This window comes from Astatotilapia calliptera, chromosome 4 (assembly GCF_964374335.1).
Source record: "Astatotilapia calliptera chromosome 4, fAstCal68.1, whole genome shotgun sequence".
In the NCBI taxonomy this organism is placed as follows: Eukaryota; Metazoa; Chordata; class Actinopteri; order Cichliformes; family Cichlidae; genus Astatotilapia; species Astatotilapia calliptera.
Window position 1 is genome coordinate 7,790,433 of NC_137425.1, and position 13,583 is coordinate 7,804,015.

The window sequence follows — 13,583 nt, forward strand, 5'->3', positions numbered from 1 at the left end:
GTTTAATTACTGTCAGTCAGAAAACGTACAACTGCATTTGGGACGTCCAAGCTTTCATCCTTTATCAACACAATGTCATATGAGTCAACCCACTGTAAACCATTATTATGGCAACCAGCTCTTCTTAATACTTACTTTGAGTTAAGGGATGAGAGAGGTGAACAAGAGAGTGTAGGCAGGATGGAGTTGGTGGAGAAAAGTGTCAGGCGTGATTTGTGGCTGGTCATCATCGGAGTGAATGGATTAAACATAGTATTGAGACCTGCTATGATGTTATGTTTGGTAAGAGAAGTTTGGAGATGAAGTTAGAGAGGCAAAGTTGAGATGACGACCACTGTAATGACTCAAGGCAGAAGTCGAAGAAAGAAGCAGCAACGTAATTTTTTTTTTCTTTTATTCCAGACTCAGATAGACAGAAAGCATCAGACCGTTCAGTGATTTAAAAACACTGAACCTAAAGTTTAAAATTTGTAGCAAAACATAACTACTTTATTAACGTTTTATTGTATTTCTTGCTAATATTCTCATAATTTCAATGTAATAGTTATTACAAATTACTGACTCTAAATATAGAAATATGTTTTCTATCTTTTCTTTCCCTGTTCCTAAATGTATTTACCGACAGGCCACCACAAGATGGCACTGCAGTGCTAAAAAACAGTGTCTGTTTTCAGATTACAATTCACCGAAAAGGTGCTTTTTTTGTAAGAGAATGGAAGTCGTTTTCAGAGCAAATACTAGGTCAAGTACCGCCATTTATGTCAAAGTTTGAACAGTAGACACACACATGCAGCTTTTAGGCTACAGCTATCAGCTGAGGTAGGTCCAATTACTCAGTGAGAAAGCGAATAACTGCATTTGGAACATCCAAGCTTTCATCCTTTATCAACACAATGTCATATGAGTCCAGGTATGATTGTTTCCTCTCCTCCACCTGTGGAAATTAAAAAATAGATAAGTATCAATTCGCTTTAGTGAACATAACTGCGTGCATGCTTTTTGCTTACCTTGTCATTAAGGAAGCCGATCTTGAGGATGTTCTCCATGTCCTGCACTCCATCAGCCATGTTCAGATCCCCTAGAGAGTCTCCTAGTAGTAGCACATTTGTCTGTGTGCGCAGCTCCTGGAAATGTCCGGTGTTGAGCAGCGCACCTTCCCTTTTATTGTAGATGTGAATCAGTTCTCCTTTGAAAGCCTTCAGCACCCCCTGTGCAAACAGATCAAGTCAAATTATTATTTAAATGCCTGAGTGGAGGTCAGGTTATAGTATGTGGTGTGGCTACTCACAGACTCATCAAAGTCCATGTAGTTGGAGATGACCTTGACATTAGGGTGGAAGACCTCAGTCTGGCGTATCACCTCTTCCAGGATGTCTCCTATTCCAGCAGAGAAGATGAGCAGGGGGATGCTGTGCTCATGCAGGTGGTCAAAGAAATCCTTGTAGCCGTCCCTGTTAAAAGACATGAAAAAGAATCCACATTAGCTGCATTACAAAAATGTTTTCAACATTCAAGAACTAAACAGATCTTCGGGGATGCTCATACCTCAGCTTGGCGTCAGAGTCCCTCACCGCCTTGGCTAACCCATCCTTCTTAATTTTCTGATTCACCAGCAGCTCGTGAGCCTTTGTCCACCTGAGATACAGTCGAGTTATTAAATACCCTTCCAACACTGTTAAACACAAGTCATAGCTCTGTGTACACACTCACCACTCCACCATAAGAGGCAGCTTCTCCTCTACTGACAGCGTAGTGTCGATCTCTATGGGGTAGTATTTGTCGAGCAGCCCCTGCAGCTGTAGAGGACATGACAGTGTTATAAAAACTGATCAGCAAATATCACAATTCTTCTAGAGTTGGCAAGTCTCACCACCACTCAGCAGCCATCTGGGCAATGCTTCTGGATAGTTATTTGGGGTGTTATTTTAAACCCCCTGCATGAATGAACAGGGAGCAAGCCTTCAGGTTCAATTCAATTATCACTACATACTTCACTTTTATTATTCATGTGCAAAGTTCTTTTTTGTCCCTGGCTCAGTCCGGAGTGTTGACCAGCTTACTCATGAAACACTAAACAAATGTTGTACTTACTCACCTTTTGGATACAGTAACTTTTATTTGACACAAGAAATACCAGAATGCCTGTATCTAATAATATCCATCATGTATTGGTCAAAAATAACCCTTTTTCCTTTCACGCCACATCCCTTAACTAGCTGTCAGTTTTAAAACCAATATTTCTGAATGCTCTCATCACACTCACAAACGATGAGCTTGCATCATAATTATTAAATATATATAGTTAGGTATAAAATGATGTTGTTAATCACTTAAACTTTGTAAAAGATACCATGAACATGTTATAGATGAGCTTATAAATCAAGAATAAAAATCGATATCTGCATTGATAAATGACATACTAAGGCGGATTAATTTCAGTAGTATTTTTAAGTACTTACTAATACCTTTCTAAAGCTTAACAGTCTGTCATGATTTTAAAGTGTTACCGTTTCTTCTTATTCTGTACTGTAAACCACTTTGTGACTTTTATTGTTGAAAAACACATTTTTAATGTGCAGCATGTTTTCCTGATAATATTTACACAAAACTGATTAACAGGCATAGTCTAGGTTGTGGACTGCATGCTTCCATTTCTCCCACCACACAACAATTTGGGAGAAAACTCCTCATCATACTTTAATATATAATGCTGCTTTGAAGTGGACACTGTACTAAAACATGCAGTGTTAATATAAAAGCACTATAAAAAAAAATATTCAATCGTAAACTAGAAGTTTTGCCTACCTTTTTTTTGCAATCACTGGAGATGACATCACTCCTCTCAAGAATATCTGCAAATACACAAAATGACAGTCATGTGTCTTTCAGCCAAAACCTTTTATATGCATGGCGACCTCAAACTACAAACAGCTGACAAATAAAAACATTTTAAAGACCCTGAATTGTGGTCTGTGAAACGTATAAAAATACTGAGTAGGCTCAAATAATTCTAATTTTATATGAAGATAGAAAGAGGGAAAAAAAGCTAATTGAGTTCTACATTTAGATCTACGGGAAATGCACCAGTATATATATGACTTTAGCATAAGCATTTTTTCTATTATTAACCATGAGTCAGTGCCTGATCGAGTCTACTATTACTGACCAAGGACATATGTGGTAGGGATCACAAGACCAACCTACCCTACATCCTGATCCAGACTTACCCTAAACTTCACCTTCAATTTATCCAATATAGGCTTGATTCCGTTCCATTAAAAATCTCATCATCCACTAACTAGGTTAAGTGGCCTGAGGTTTTCAAACCCCTCACTACAAAGATGAATGCACAAAGATGAATGCACAAAGATGAATTCAGTGGTGTAATAAGTGTAGATATGGTGGTATTATCTTTCATTCTCAACATGTGTTCAAATGCATGTGTGGCGTACACACCAAGAGAATTGTACATATCTGAATAAAAAGCTATGGGGGGCTTTTTGCTGGCATGGCTTTTGTCCTCTTATCCTCTTATAATGACAAAAGTTCCACACCCTTTCTCTCTATTGTCTCCCAAGAAGAAGTCATCCATATTGGAAGAGGAATTACAGGCAGAGCTATGGCTTTCACAGTCACAAGATCTCTACCCAGCTGGAGACCTGCTGAAAACTGAGGCAAACAGTTTCTCACCATTTTAATGTTAATACCATGTCGTTAAATGCAAACAGTCCCCTGTAGAGGCTTTTTATTCTCTCCATTCCTTATCACCACTTTGGCTTGGAAGGTGTTAACCTTGATTTTGTCACCTGTCTAGACTCTTTCACATCTGGTCTTTTATCACTATTGTATCTCTAAATACTGGTACCCCCATGGTCATTCACCAGGCTTTTGTGTCTATTCTTCTCCTTATGTAAATAGAGAAACCTCCACTTGTTTCTGTTACCCCCTCTGTTCTGTTCCCTTTCCCTGGAGTTTCCTGCAGAAAAGTCTTTAAGAAAAACAAAACAGTCTCCCCCCTTTTCAAATAAAGATTTCTCTTCTGAATCTCAGACTAAAGCTAAACTTTTCCATTACTTTGTAAACTTTCCCATTTCCAAGTGCTGCTTAGTTTACAAAGTAAACTTTTCCATTGGAAAAGTTTTCCATTGGAAAAGTTTAGCATGCAATGAATAATGTCCATTTGTTGTTTAAGGCTTGATAATTCAGATTTATACCGTTGCTAGATCCTCTTTAAAAAATACAAGAAATCTTGTGTCTCAATATTTTACTTTCTCTTTGACCATTTGACTGAAATCCGCAGTTGCCCACAGTTAAGCCAGAGAGGTCCAGTATACAGCATACATATATATATATATACATATATATATATATATATATATATACATATATATATATATATATATACATATATATATACATATATATATATATATATATACATATATATATACATATATATATACATATATACATATATACATATATATATACATATATATATATACATACATATACATATATATATACATATACATATATATATATATATACATACATATATATATATATATACATATATATATATATATATATACATATATATATATATACATATATATATATATACATATATATATATATACATATATATATATATATATATATATATATATATATATATATATATATATATATATATACATATATATATATATATATATATATATATATATATATATATATATATATATACATATATATATATATACATATATATATATATATATATATATATATATATATATATATATATATGTATATATATATATATATACATATATATATATATATATATATATATACATATATATACATATATATATATATATATACATATATATATATATATATATATATATACATATATATATATATATATACATATATATATATATATATACATATATATATATATATATATACATATATATACATATATATATATATATATATATATACATATATATACATATATATATATATATATATATATATATATACATATATATATATATATATACATATATATATATATATATATATATATATATATACATATATATATATATATATATATATACATATATATATATATATATATATATATATATATACATATATATATACATATATATATATATATATATATATATACATATATATATATATATATATACATATATATATATATATATATATATATACATATATATATATATATATATATATATACATATATATATATATATATATATATATATATATATATATATATATATATATATATATATATATATATGTATATACATACATATATATACATACATATATATATATGTATATACATACATATATATATATAAAGACATTATTTCAGTTTGTCATTTAATTTATTTAGTTGATATATGTTTTTAATAGAATTCTCAAGCATTTGTGTTTTCTTGTTTTTATGAAAGGTCATCTAATACATTTGGTAAGCACTGCAAACTGTGTGTCTGAGATCACGTGGGGAATAGAATGGAAAAGATAGAGTAATGCCGATAGTATGTTCATTTGGATTCATCAATCTGAGTCCCAATTAAATGCTAACTTAGTTTGCATTAGTTTGCTTAGAGGAAGTTCCTCATTCGGTCCTGATCACCATTTTACTTTGGAATGTGTGAACCTTGAGCTTGTTATTTGTCTAGAGCCTTTCACCCTTTGTAATTGTTGTCTGAGTCTTTAGATATCCCATGGAGCTGCCTGACAATCTTCAACACCTTTTGTCTCATCTTTTGTTCTTGATATGTAAATGTTGCCCTCCAGTGGTTTTTATTGCACCACCCTTGCTTGGAAACCGTGTGTATAAAGAGCATTCTTTTAGAAGGTTTTGTGTTTGTAAACCCACTGTATGTCAGTGTAGTTCATAAACACACTACCCCTGCAAATGCAGGGTAACAGAACATTCGAGTTATTATATATAGTTTGTTGTACTTTGAGTGTACTCACTATGACAAGTGGGGCATCTTTTCCCATTGTATTCAAATCTTGTAAGGGTCATGTCAAAATCTGAGATCACCTGGATCAAAAACGAGATAAAAATCATGAAAGAAATAATATTCTATTTTCTTACAGGGGTGAATATGTTTATAAGAGGAGTGAGTGATGTGGATACCTGCAGGGTTTTGGAGCCAGCCTTCTGCATGGACTGCAGGATCTCTTGTACCCTGTCACGGTCCTTCATGTGCAGCTTGGAGAACTTTTCAATCTGTGCAGGCAGAATATATGTTGATGAGACAGATGGTGAGGTGAAGTCCAGGTGCTGATTATAGCATGTGTAAAGCTCAGAGTTTGGCTAAATTTAATTGACAGTAGTGCGATAAACACCAGTCCAGCAGGATAGGTGCTAAAATCAGGTTTTTAATCTCCTGACTGGTGAGTATCAAACACGGACAACGCTGCGGGATTAATGCTGACTCTGCAGTTCTCACATGAACAAAAGCATTCAGAGGAGAAAGCAGTAGCATGTTAACACTAAATTCCTTAGCCATAGACTTTCTCTGGCTTTAGCTAGCTGGGAAAAAAAACTAACCAGTATAGAAGTATGCTTGAAGGATTTGTGAAAAAACATACATTTTTAAGCTGTATTTTCAATGAATTAACTCTTTTTAAAATGTGTTTTATTTTAAACAAAACGAAGTATATATAATTGAAATATGTCAAATACTAAATAAATAGATAAGTCGGAAATACACGAGGCAGACAAGAGTCCTTGTATTTGAAATTAAACTTGTGTGTTCATAACTTCCTGTGCACCTGCTTAAGCCCCATACTGTATTATTAGGAGGAGGAGCCAAGGGTAGAATGAGAATTAACAATAAATGAATGAAAAACAAATGACATAAAAAAAGATCATTACAAAAACAAAACAAACAAACATAACGAAACGAAAGTCTTACACTCCTCGCCACATGCCACATCACCAGTGGGGGGTTAGAATGGGTACTCATATTGGTAGTGTTTGGGATTGGTTTTTCACAGTTTGCAGTCATATACTTTAACTCTCATGATCATCCTGTTTGGATTTCAGTCTGATTTTATTCTCTATCCTAAGCTTAGCTGGACTGTGAGACTCTCGACCGACGGTCACAGCGTTGAATGTCTTTGTGTAATATTTCAATTAGCGAGAGTCTGGTATCAAATGCGGAAACGTTATTTTCTATTGATAAGTGGGTATCGCTCACCTTTTGGAAGAAAATCTCGAATGGTGTCAATTCAGAACTGTCCTTTTCTGTCATTTTTGGTGAATCATTACGAGGTCTTTTGGACTTTTGTGTTTGACTGGCAGTTTTACGTTTGGTAGGTTGACGTTTGTTCTTGTTTTTCCTCATGGTGAAAATTCGGTGTAAAAAGACGCCAATGAAGTCTTCCTATTCACCCAGGTCAGTAAATGGTGGAGATTCCAGGATTTTGAAGAGAGACTAGTCTTATAAGTAGATCAGAAGTTTTGTTTAGGTTCTAGCTAGTGTATGCCGCCATGTTCAATCTCACAAAGTCTCACGAGAGTTGCGTTCACAGGTACATCCTCACGAAAAATCCGTTAAGTCTGATTTTTTTTAAAGCCTCCTATCGTGAGCTGTCAGTATACGCTTATTATTTATTCTACACGGCAACAGCAGATCTGTTTCGTCTTGAATTCCTTTGCTATTTTTTGTTTTTCTAACACAACATCACAGCTGTCCGCGATATCGCATTGCCTTTGACAGAAAGAGCATGCGCGTTCTAGGCTACGTTCCCACGCTGCAACGTGAAAGAGCAATGCAGAAGATTCTAATGATGCCTGCTCATAATTTCATCAACGTTAAACTGTTCGGCAAATGAAGGATTTCTGTTTCATATTCAATAGATGAGACATGACTTCTGCAACTGGTCAGTGTTTTACGCACTGCTTCTTTACAGATAAACTACACAATACATTTTAAAAATAATCACGCGTTTATTCTCAGTTTACTATCTTCAGAATAATTTTACTGGTATAGTAATAGAGTAAGTTGTGGCATATACTTTAGCTGCTCCAAGGATAACATCAGAGTCTGAGTTAAAACTATATTCATATTCTAATAAATTATCAGAGAGGTGATGTTAATAGATAAGTGTGAACTGGAGAAAAAGTACAACCTCTGAAAAGAGGGCAGAAAAACAAAGAGTGCCTTAAAGAAGATTTCTGCCAGCAATTTTTGTACAAATGTAACTGAACCTCATGCCAAGTAATAAAGGGATAACATGAATTCAAGGAAATATGAACTGAAGTATGAAATATGATTATATCTCAGTTATATTAATCATCCTCCCATTCTCAACTAGAGCATCATGCTCTAAATAATTCATAAATAACATGCCTGTTTGCTTGTTGTTGTTTTGCATTTTTCATCTCTACATCAGTCATATGAAGTAAGCGCTGTTGATGAATACACTATTAAACTGAAATCAGTTTGTTGTGGGTAAAGCCTGTGGTGACGTGAAATAGTCAGTAAATATAAGGAGTAGAAAGTACAAAGGAATTAGAAGAAAATAAAAGTCTAAATGTATTCCATGTCCAGCAGAATTTTAATACTGCTTTACTGTTAACAGCATCACATTCTGCTAAAATCAATTGGTTTCTGTTTTGTGAATAAATTATTTAAGGCATCCTAAATAGAATAAAATGGGAATACACACTACACAAAACACCGACAGTTGCAGAGGTCTTGTCTGATGTATTGAACATGAAACAGGTGACTTACGAGTTGATTTAGTCCAGATGCTGGTGTCACAGGTTAATCTGGTTGGACTGTCACACAGCCCAATCACATCCCCTCCATCTAGTGCAGATAATATAAAGTATATGCTTTAGTTGTAGTGCCGACCATTCTCAAATCAAATGATAGTTTGTGGGGAGAATAATGATGACAATAACGTTTTCCAAACAGTATATGAACAGGCATCGGCGCGGGCACCAGCTAAGCTAGCACGCTTTCTTTATTATCCAAAATAAATTAAAACAGACTGTTGCGTCATGTTAAAAAATCAAAAGGCAAATAAATGCATTTGTAAAGACGAAATATTTATAGATTTTCCCGGTTGGTCGTTAGTAGCTCCTAAAGAAGTGTACGACACATCTGTTTGACTGTCACCAGCGAATCTGAGACACCACTTAATCTGAAACACCAGTATTGTCGTTACTGTCGAGATTTTTGGTGACTATGAGATTTTTGGTGACTATTTTACGTGGTAAATAGTTAATGTTAATGTTAAACAAGACTGAAATATGAACTTCACTACGTGTTATTAAAATGGTTATAATATTGCGAATTAAATAGCACAGTGACAGAGTTTCAAGGGTGTAACTTCTTTTTGAAACCAAGCAAAAAAAATTACCAGTAATTTAACATAGTGTTAGAATATTCATGCTACATGATTGAACAGTTTTCCTTTCATAAATGATATGTGATTTCCCCTCTTAAAATGCCAAAAGAAAAACCAATACTGTAATGTTTCCCACATTTAGCTCTCTGTCAACTAAAATAACTGACTTTTGGACTGTACACAATCCAGTAATGCAATGCAAGCAAATGTCTTACAAAACAACTTTAATTTCAAGAGATGACATTAGCATTTCATACATCCAAGGACACAAAGTGTTGACTATCACATGCAAAGCAAATTACATAGCTTATTTCAGTTAATATTTGCAGTGCCATTTATGTTAGGTCATAAAGTGGAAATGAATATCATTTCTCCGCTCCGTAACCCTATACTGCTATAATTAGCGCTGCTTGAATGGGAATTTCTGAATGTCAGTCACAACACATTCATAAAACAATCCCTTTTGTTTTAAAGTTTTATTCCTTGTTTTTCTCATTTCTACGTCTCTTTGGCGGGTAAAAGGAGTCTTCCGATAGACAGAACTCCAATATACACCAAACTTTTACAAGACATTTAATGTTGGAAACTAATCCACCAGCAATGATAACATTGTTGTTTCCAAGAAGATTAAATCTCACTGACTCCAAGACAGCTAAAACAAAGCCTTTGCAATATACAATCAGCTCGTCTGATATGAAATTAACAAAACAAGTCAAAGTGCAATGGCAACTTTTTAAAGACTTTAGAAGTTAAAGAGTGGCGTTCCACAGAAGCTTTTCCCATTCTTTGCAGAGTGATAACCAAGCCCTACACATCCTCCCACACTCATACACAAAGATTAAATATGTCTTTGTTGAATGAATGGGAATGCACTGGGCAATAGATAACCAAAGTGCAAAAAAAGGAATGATTAAGCTGCTGCTGCTGATTGGTCCTTAATGCAGTTGCAGAGCAGATTGTTTCAATGTTAGCTTACTCAAAGGAATGATTTCATTGCATCTTATCACATATTTTGGGATATTACGGTCCTCTCATCTTTTCACCTCGTCGGAAACTTGGAGAAACATTACTATTGTTACATGAGCAAGAAAAGTCACACAAATATATAACTGTCTACAACTAGTCTACAGGATTTTATGATTAACAACCTCCTCGTGTTAATTCATATTTAGTTTTTGTGCCTGTACAGTAACAAGCAAAGCCGTAGTAACAGAGCAGTTAAGATACAAGGGGTTTGGACCGATTGTCACAGTGTTACAATGGAATGAGAGTTCATTAAGAATGCAGGAATGCAATTATTACTAATGCCACGTTGTCTTCCAGTACAATAAAGGAATGTAAAATATCCATAGAAATGTATACATATACAGCTTTTATACTATTTACGTATAAAGAGATAAACAGCCTCTTTATCAACATAAATGGCTAACAGATATTTAGTTGTTGGCTGCACTATAACACTCTTATTCACATATTTATAATCACATCCCTCCTCACAGACCACCAGCAGGACAGCACACACCTGCCCACATATTTCATGGCTTTCCACAAATGAGCCAATAACACAAACACAGCATGAAAGCTGATGACACACAGTTCAGATTAATGAAATCCAGGACGAGAGCAACAGGACCTGCTTTAGTGAATGACTCAAGGTAGAGGACAATGGTAGCTGCATTGAAATTGGGGTTTGCAGGAAATCTTCGGACAAACTCACAGTGGACAGTTCAACACTCTATCTGCGACTGGAGCTGCCGGCGCAGGGTGAGAGTGCGCCGGTGAAGCTGTTGCATCTGCTGCATGCGATCTCGCTGGCGGGCAAGGTTCTGGGGCATGGGGTACCGCTGGCAGCCGTACAGGAAGCGGTACGGGATGCGGACGTGGCAGGCAGTAGCTCGACAACGAGGCTGAGGCATGGGTGGCAGCAGCATCCATCGCTTCCTCTCGGCGCAGTAACGGTAGGCCTCCTTGCGATACTGCTTGTCTACATCGTCGCTGTTCTTCCAGCCCCCGATGATGAAAACATCCTCATCAAAGTGGCAGATTGCAGCACCCTCAATGCTGGTTACCTCTGGTGGAAGGCTTTCTAGGATCTCATCAGAGATGCGCACACTAATCTTCTGCCTGGCAACCTCATCCCGAACTGTGTAGCTTTTAGGACAGCAGGAGGCTGTGTGGTAGAAGTTAGTGGATGCCACAGCCATCTGGAAGATACAGTAGTTGTCAATAAGAGGCAGGGAGTCAACATCCTGCCACTGGCGACTCTCTGTGTCATAACGAGTGGTCACCGTCTTCAATCCATCATCATTATCTGTATCGACGGGTGTGCGTGCTGTGACATAAACATAGCGGTCCTCCACACTCACTGCCTTCACGTCTCGCAGGATTTTGGGAGCAGATTCCAGATTGTGCCATTTGTCCTGCTCTGGCTCATACACACTGACATCCTTGAAACCCGGGCTGAAGTTGCCATGGCCACCAATGCTGTATAAGATATCCTTAATGCAAGTCAGGCCAAAGGAGTGCTTGCGTGTGGTCAAGTTGCTCACCTGCTCCCAGGTGTTACGATTAGGGTTGTAACGTTCCACAGTCTTAGCGAAGCCTGGCTCCATAGAACCAGCTACATAGACGTGGGACTCTGTGGCAGCGATGGCGTGGCCATCCAGATGGTTATGGATGTGAGGCAGATTGACCCAACGGTCCTCATAAATAAAGTAGCCCACACATTCGCTAAGGTAGTCGCCTCCCTCCGAAACTCCACCTACTACCATGATAACGTCCATATTTTGACCAAAGCGAGGCTGAAAGGAGGCCATGTGCGAAGACCAGAACTCCATATCAGCCGACTTGAGGTTTTCAAATCTAATAGCATGGCCCTCTACTGCCTCCGACACCAGCCGCAGGCAGGCCTCGTTGGATGCCACCAGTCGTTCATTTTTCACCACTCTGGTCAGGTAGGTGGGCTTGATCTGGGGTAGCCTCAGGAGACGAAACAGCTCTTCAAAATAGCGGCTTCTCTCCTCTGGGTTCTTCTGCACCCACTTCACCACAGCCTCAAAAAGCACTTCCTCAGAATCCACGGTTATCTCTGCATCTGATAGCCAGTCACGCACCAGGTGAAAGGGGAGCGTGTAGAACTCCTCATCCTGGATAACCTTGTGGAAGTTGCGGCGGATCATGTCTGCAGCCCGCAGAGCCAGCTGGTCCAGGGTGTACATGTGAGCCAAGCTGTGGACGGCCACACAGTTGGTCAGACTCAGCTTCTTCTTAAGGAACTCTCCACAGAAATCTTTCAGCTGCAGCAGCAGGAACCTGACAAAGTAAACAAAGGAAATACAGTAAAGATTAGACAATAAAATTTCCTGCCAACTACATAACAGCATTCTGTTTACTCTTCTTTCTGCAAGCAGTGCGCAAAAACAATACTTCTACGGAAGGCCCAATGCATAGCATGCATAGTTAATTCATCTTTCTGAAAGAAAAAAGAAAAGATGCGAAATTAAACTGATCATACCTATCAGCCAGCTCCAGAACTTCATGCACATTGCAGGTACTGACGCGTATTTCTCCCGTATACATATATTGGATAACACTCTCCACCGTCTCGGGGTCCGGCCCCAGCTCTGAGCTCCACTCCTTCATCTCCACCCGTCCGGACAAGGACTCGGAAAACTGTCCCCCCAGCAGTGGGGTGAAGTAGTCGGTGGCCGCAGCCAGGACAGACCTGTGGGCTGAAAACTCACAGCTCTGGAGGCTGCCCATTGCCGCCCCGCTGCTGAAGGCCAGCGTCACGTCGCAGAATAAGCCCTGCTTCCTCTGTTCGTTCTGCCGCCGCGAAAGCTCCGAGCAGTGGGAAGACGAGGTGAATTCCTCGGCCTCTTCCGCGTCTCCGTCTCCAGCAAGCGCACTGGGCGTGCTGGTGCCGCTGCTACCGCTGCTCCTGGTGGAGTCCTCCGGGTTGGGTGCCGCCGCTGCCATTCTACTGCCAGCACTGGAGATGAGCAGTGGTGGGAAATGAAGTAAACTAGCTAAGGAACGGGGGAGACATATAAGCGGAGAACAATGAAGTGCGTTTCGTATTCGTTGCGTCACTTCCGGGGCGAAAAGGGGAGGGTTTACTTTTAAAAAGCCGCTTCAAA

General features: G+C 37.5%; 2 protein-coding genes across 2 annotated transcripts; both read right to left on the minus strand.

The window, feature by feature from the left end:
- Positions 1 to 740: 740 nt before the first annotated feature.
- Positions 741 to 7,800, minus strand: LOC113020407 (cytosolic 5'-nucleotidase 3). Its single transcript, XM_026164360.2, has 9 exons — positions 7,284 to 7,800; positions 6,215 to 6,307; positions 6,049 to 6,118; positions 2,806 to 2,852; positions 1,711 to 1,796; positions 1,546 to 1,635; positions 1,289 to 1,451; positions 1,008 to 1,208; positions 741 to 934 (listed from the first exon to the last, which is right to left on the minus strand). The coding sequence occupies exons 1-9, from the start codon at positions 7,428 to 7,430 to the stop codon at positions 830 to 832; spliced, it is 1,002 nt and encodes a 333-aa protein (XP_026020145.2). The 5' UTR covers positions 7,431 to 7,800; the 3' UTR covers positions 741 to 829.
- Positions 7,801 to 9,651: 1,851 nt separating this feature from the next.
- Positions 9,652 to 13,529, minus strand: LOC113020408 (kelch-like protein 11). The gene is made up of 2 exons (XM_026164361.2): positions 12,959 to 13,529; positions 9,652 to 12,756 (listed from the first exon to the last, which is right to left on the minus strand). The coding sequence occupies exons 1-2, from the start codon at positions 13,420 to 13,422 to the stop codon at positions 11,172 to 11,174; spliced, it is 2,049 nt and encodes a 682-aa protein (XP_026020146.1). The 5' UTR covers positions 13,423 to 13,529; the 3' UTR covers positions 9,652 to 11,171.
- Positions 13,530 to 13,583: the final 54 nt, after the last annotated feature.

Excerpts from the sequence above, each read along its gene's own strand:
- LOC113020408 (XM_026164361.2), bottom strand. The coding sequence starts at position 13,422 with ATGGCAGCGGCGGCACCCAACCCGGAGGACTCCACCAGGAGCAGCGGT. Across the intron at positions 12,757-12,958 it reads GTTCTGGAGCTGGCTGATAG|GTTCCTGCTGCTGCAGCTGA; the intron begins GTATGATCAGTT and ends TTACTTTGTCAG.
- LOC113020407 (XM_026164360.2), bottom strand. The coding sequence starts at position 7,430 with ATGAGGAAAAACAAGAACAAACGTCAACCTACCAAACGTAAAACTGCC. Across the intron at positions 1,636-1,710 it reads CTGCCTCTTATGGTGGAGTG|GTGGACAAAGGCTCACGAGC; the intron begins GTGAGTGTGTAC and ends ACTGTATCTCAG. Across the intron at positions 1,209-1,288 it reads ACATGGACTTTGATGAGTCT|GGGGTGCTGAAGGCTTTCAA; the intron begins GTGAGTAGCCAC and ends CTGTTTGCACAG.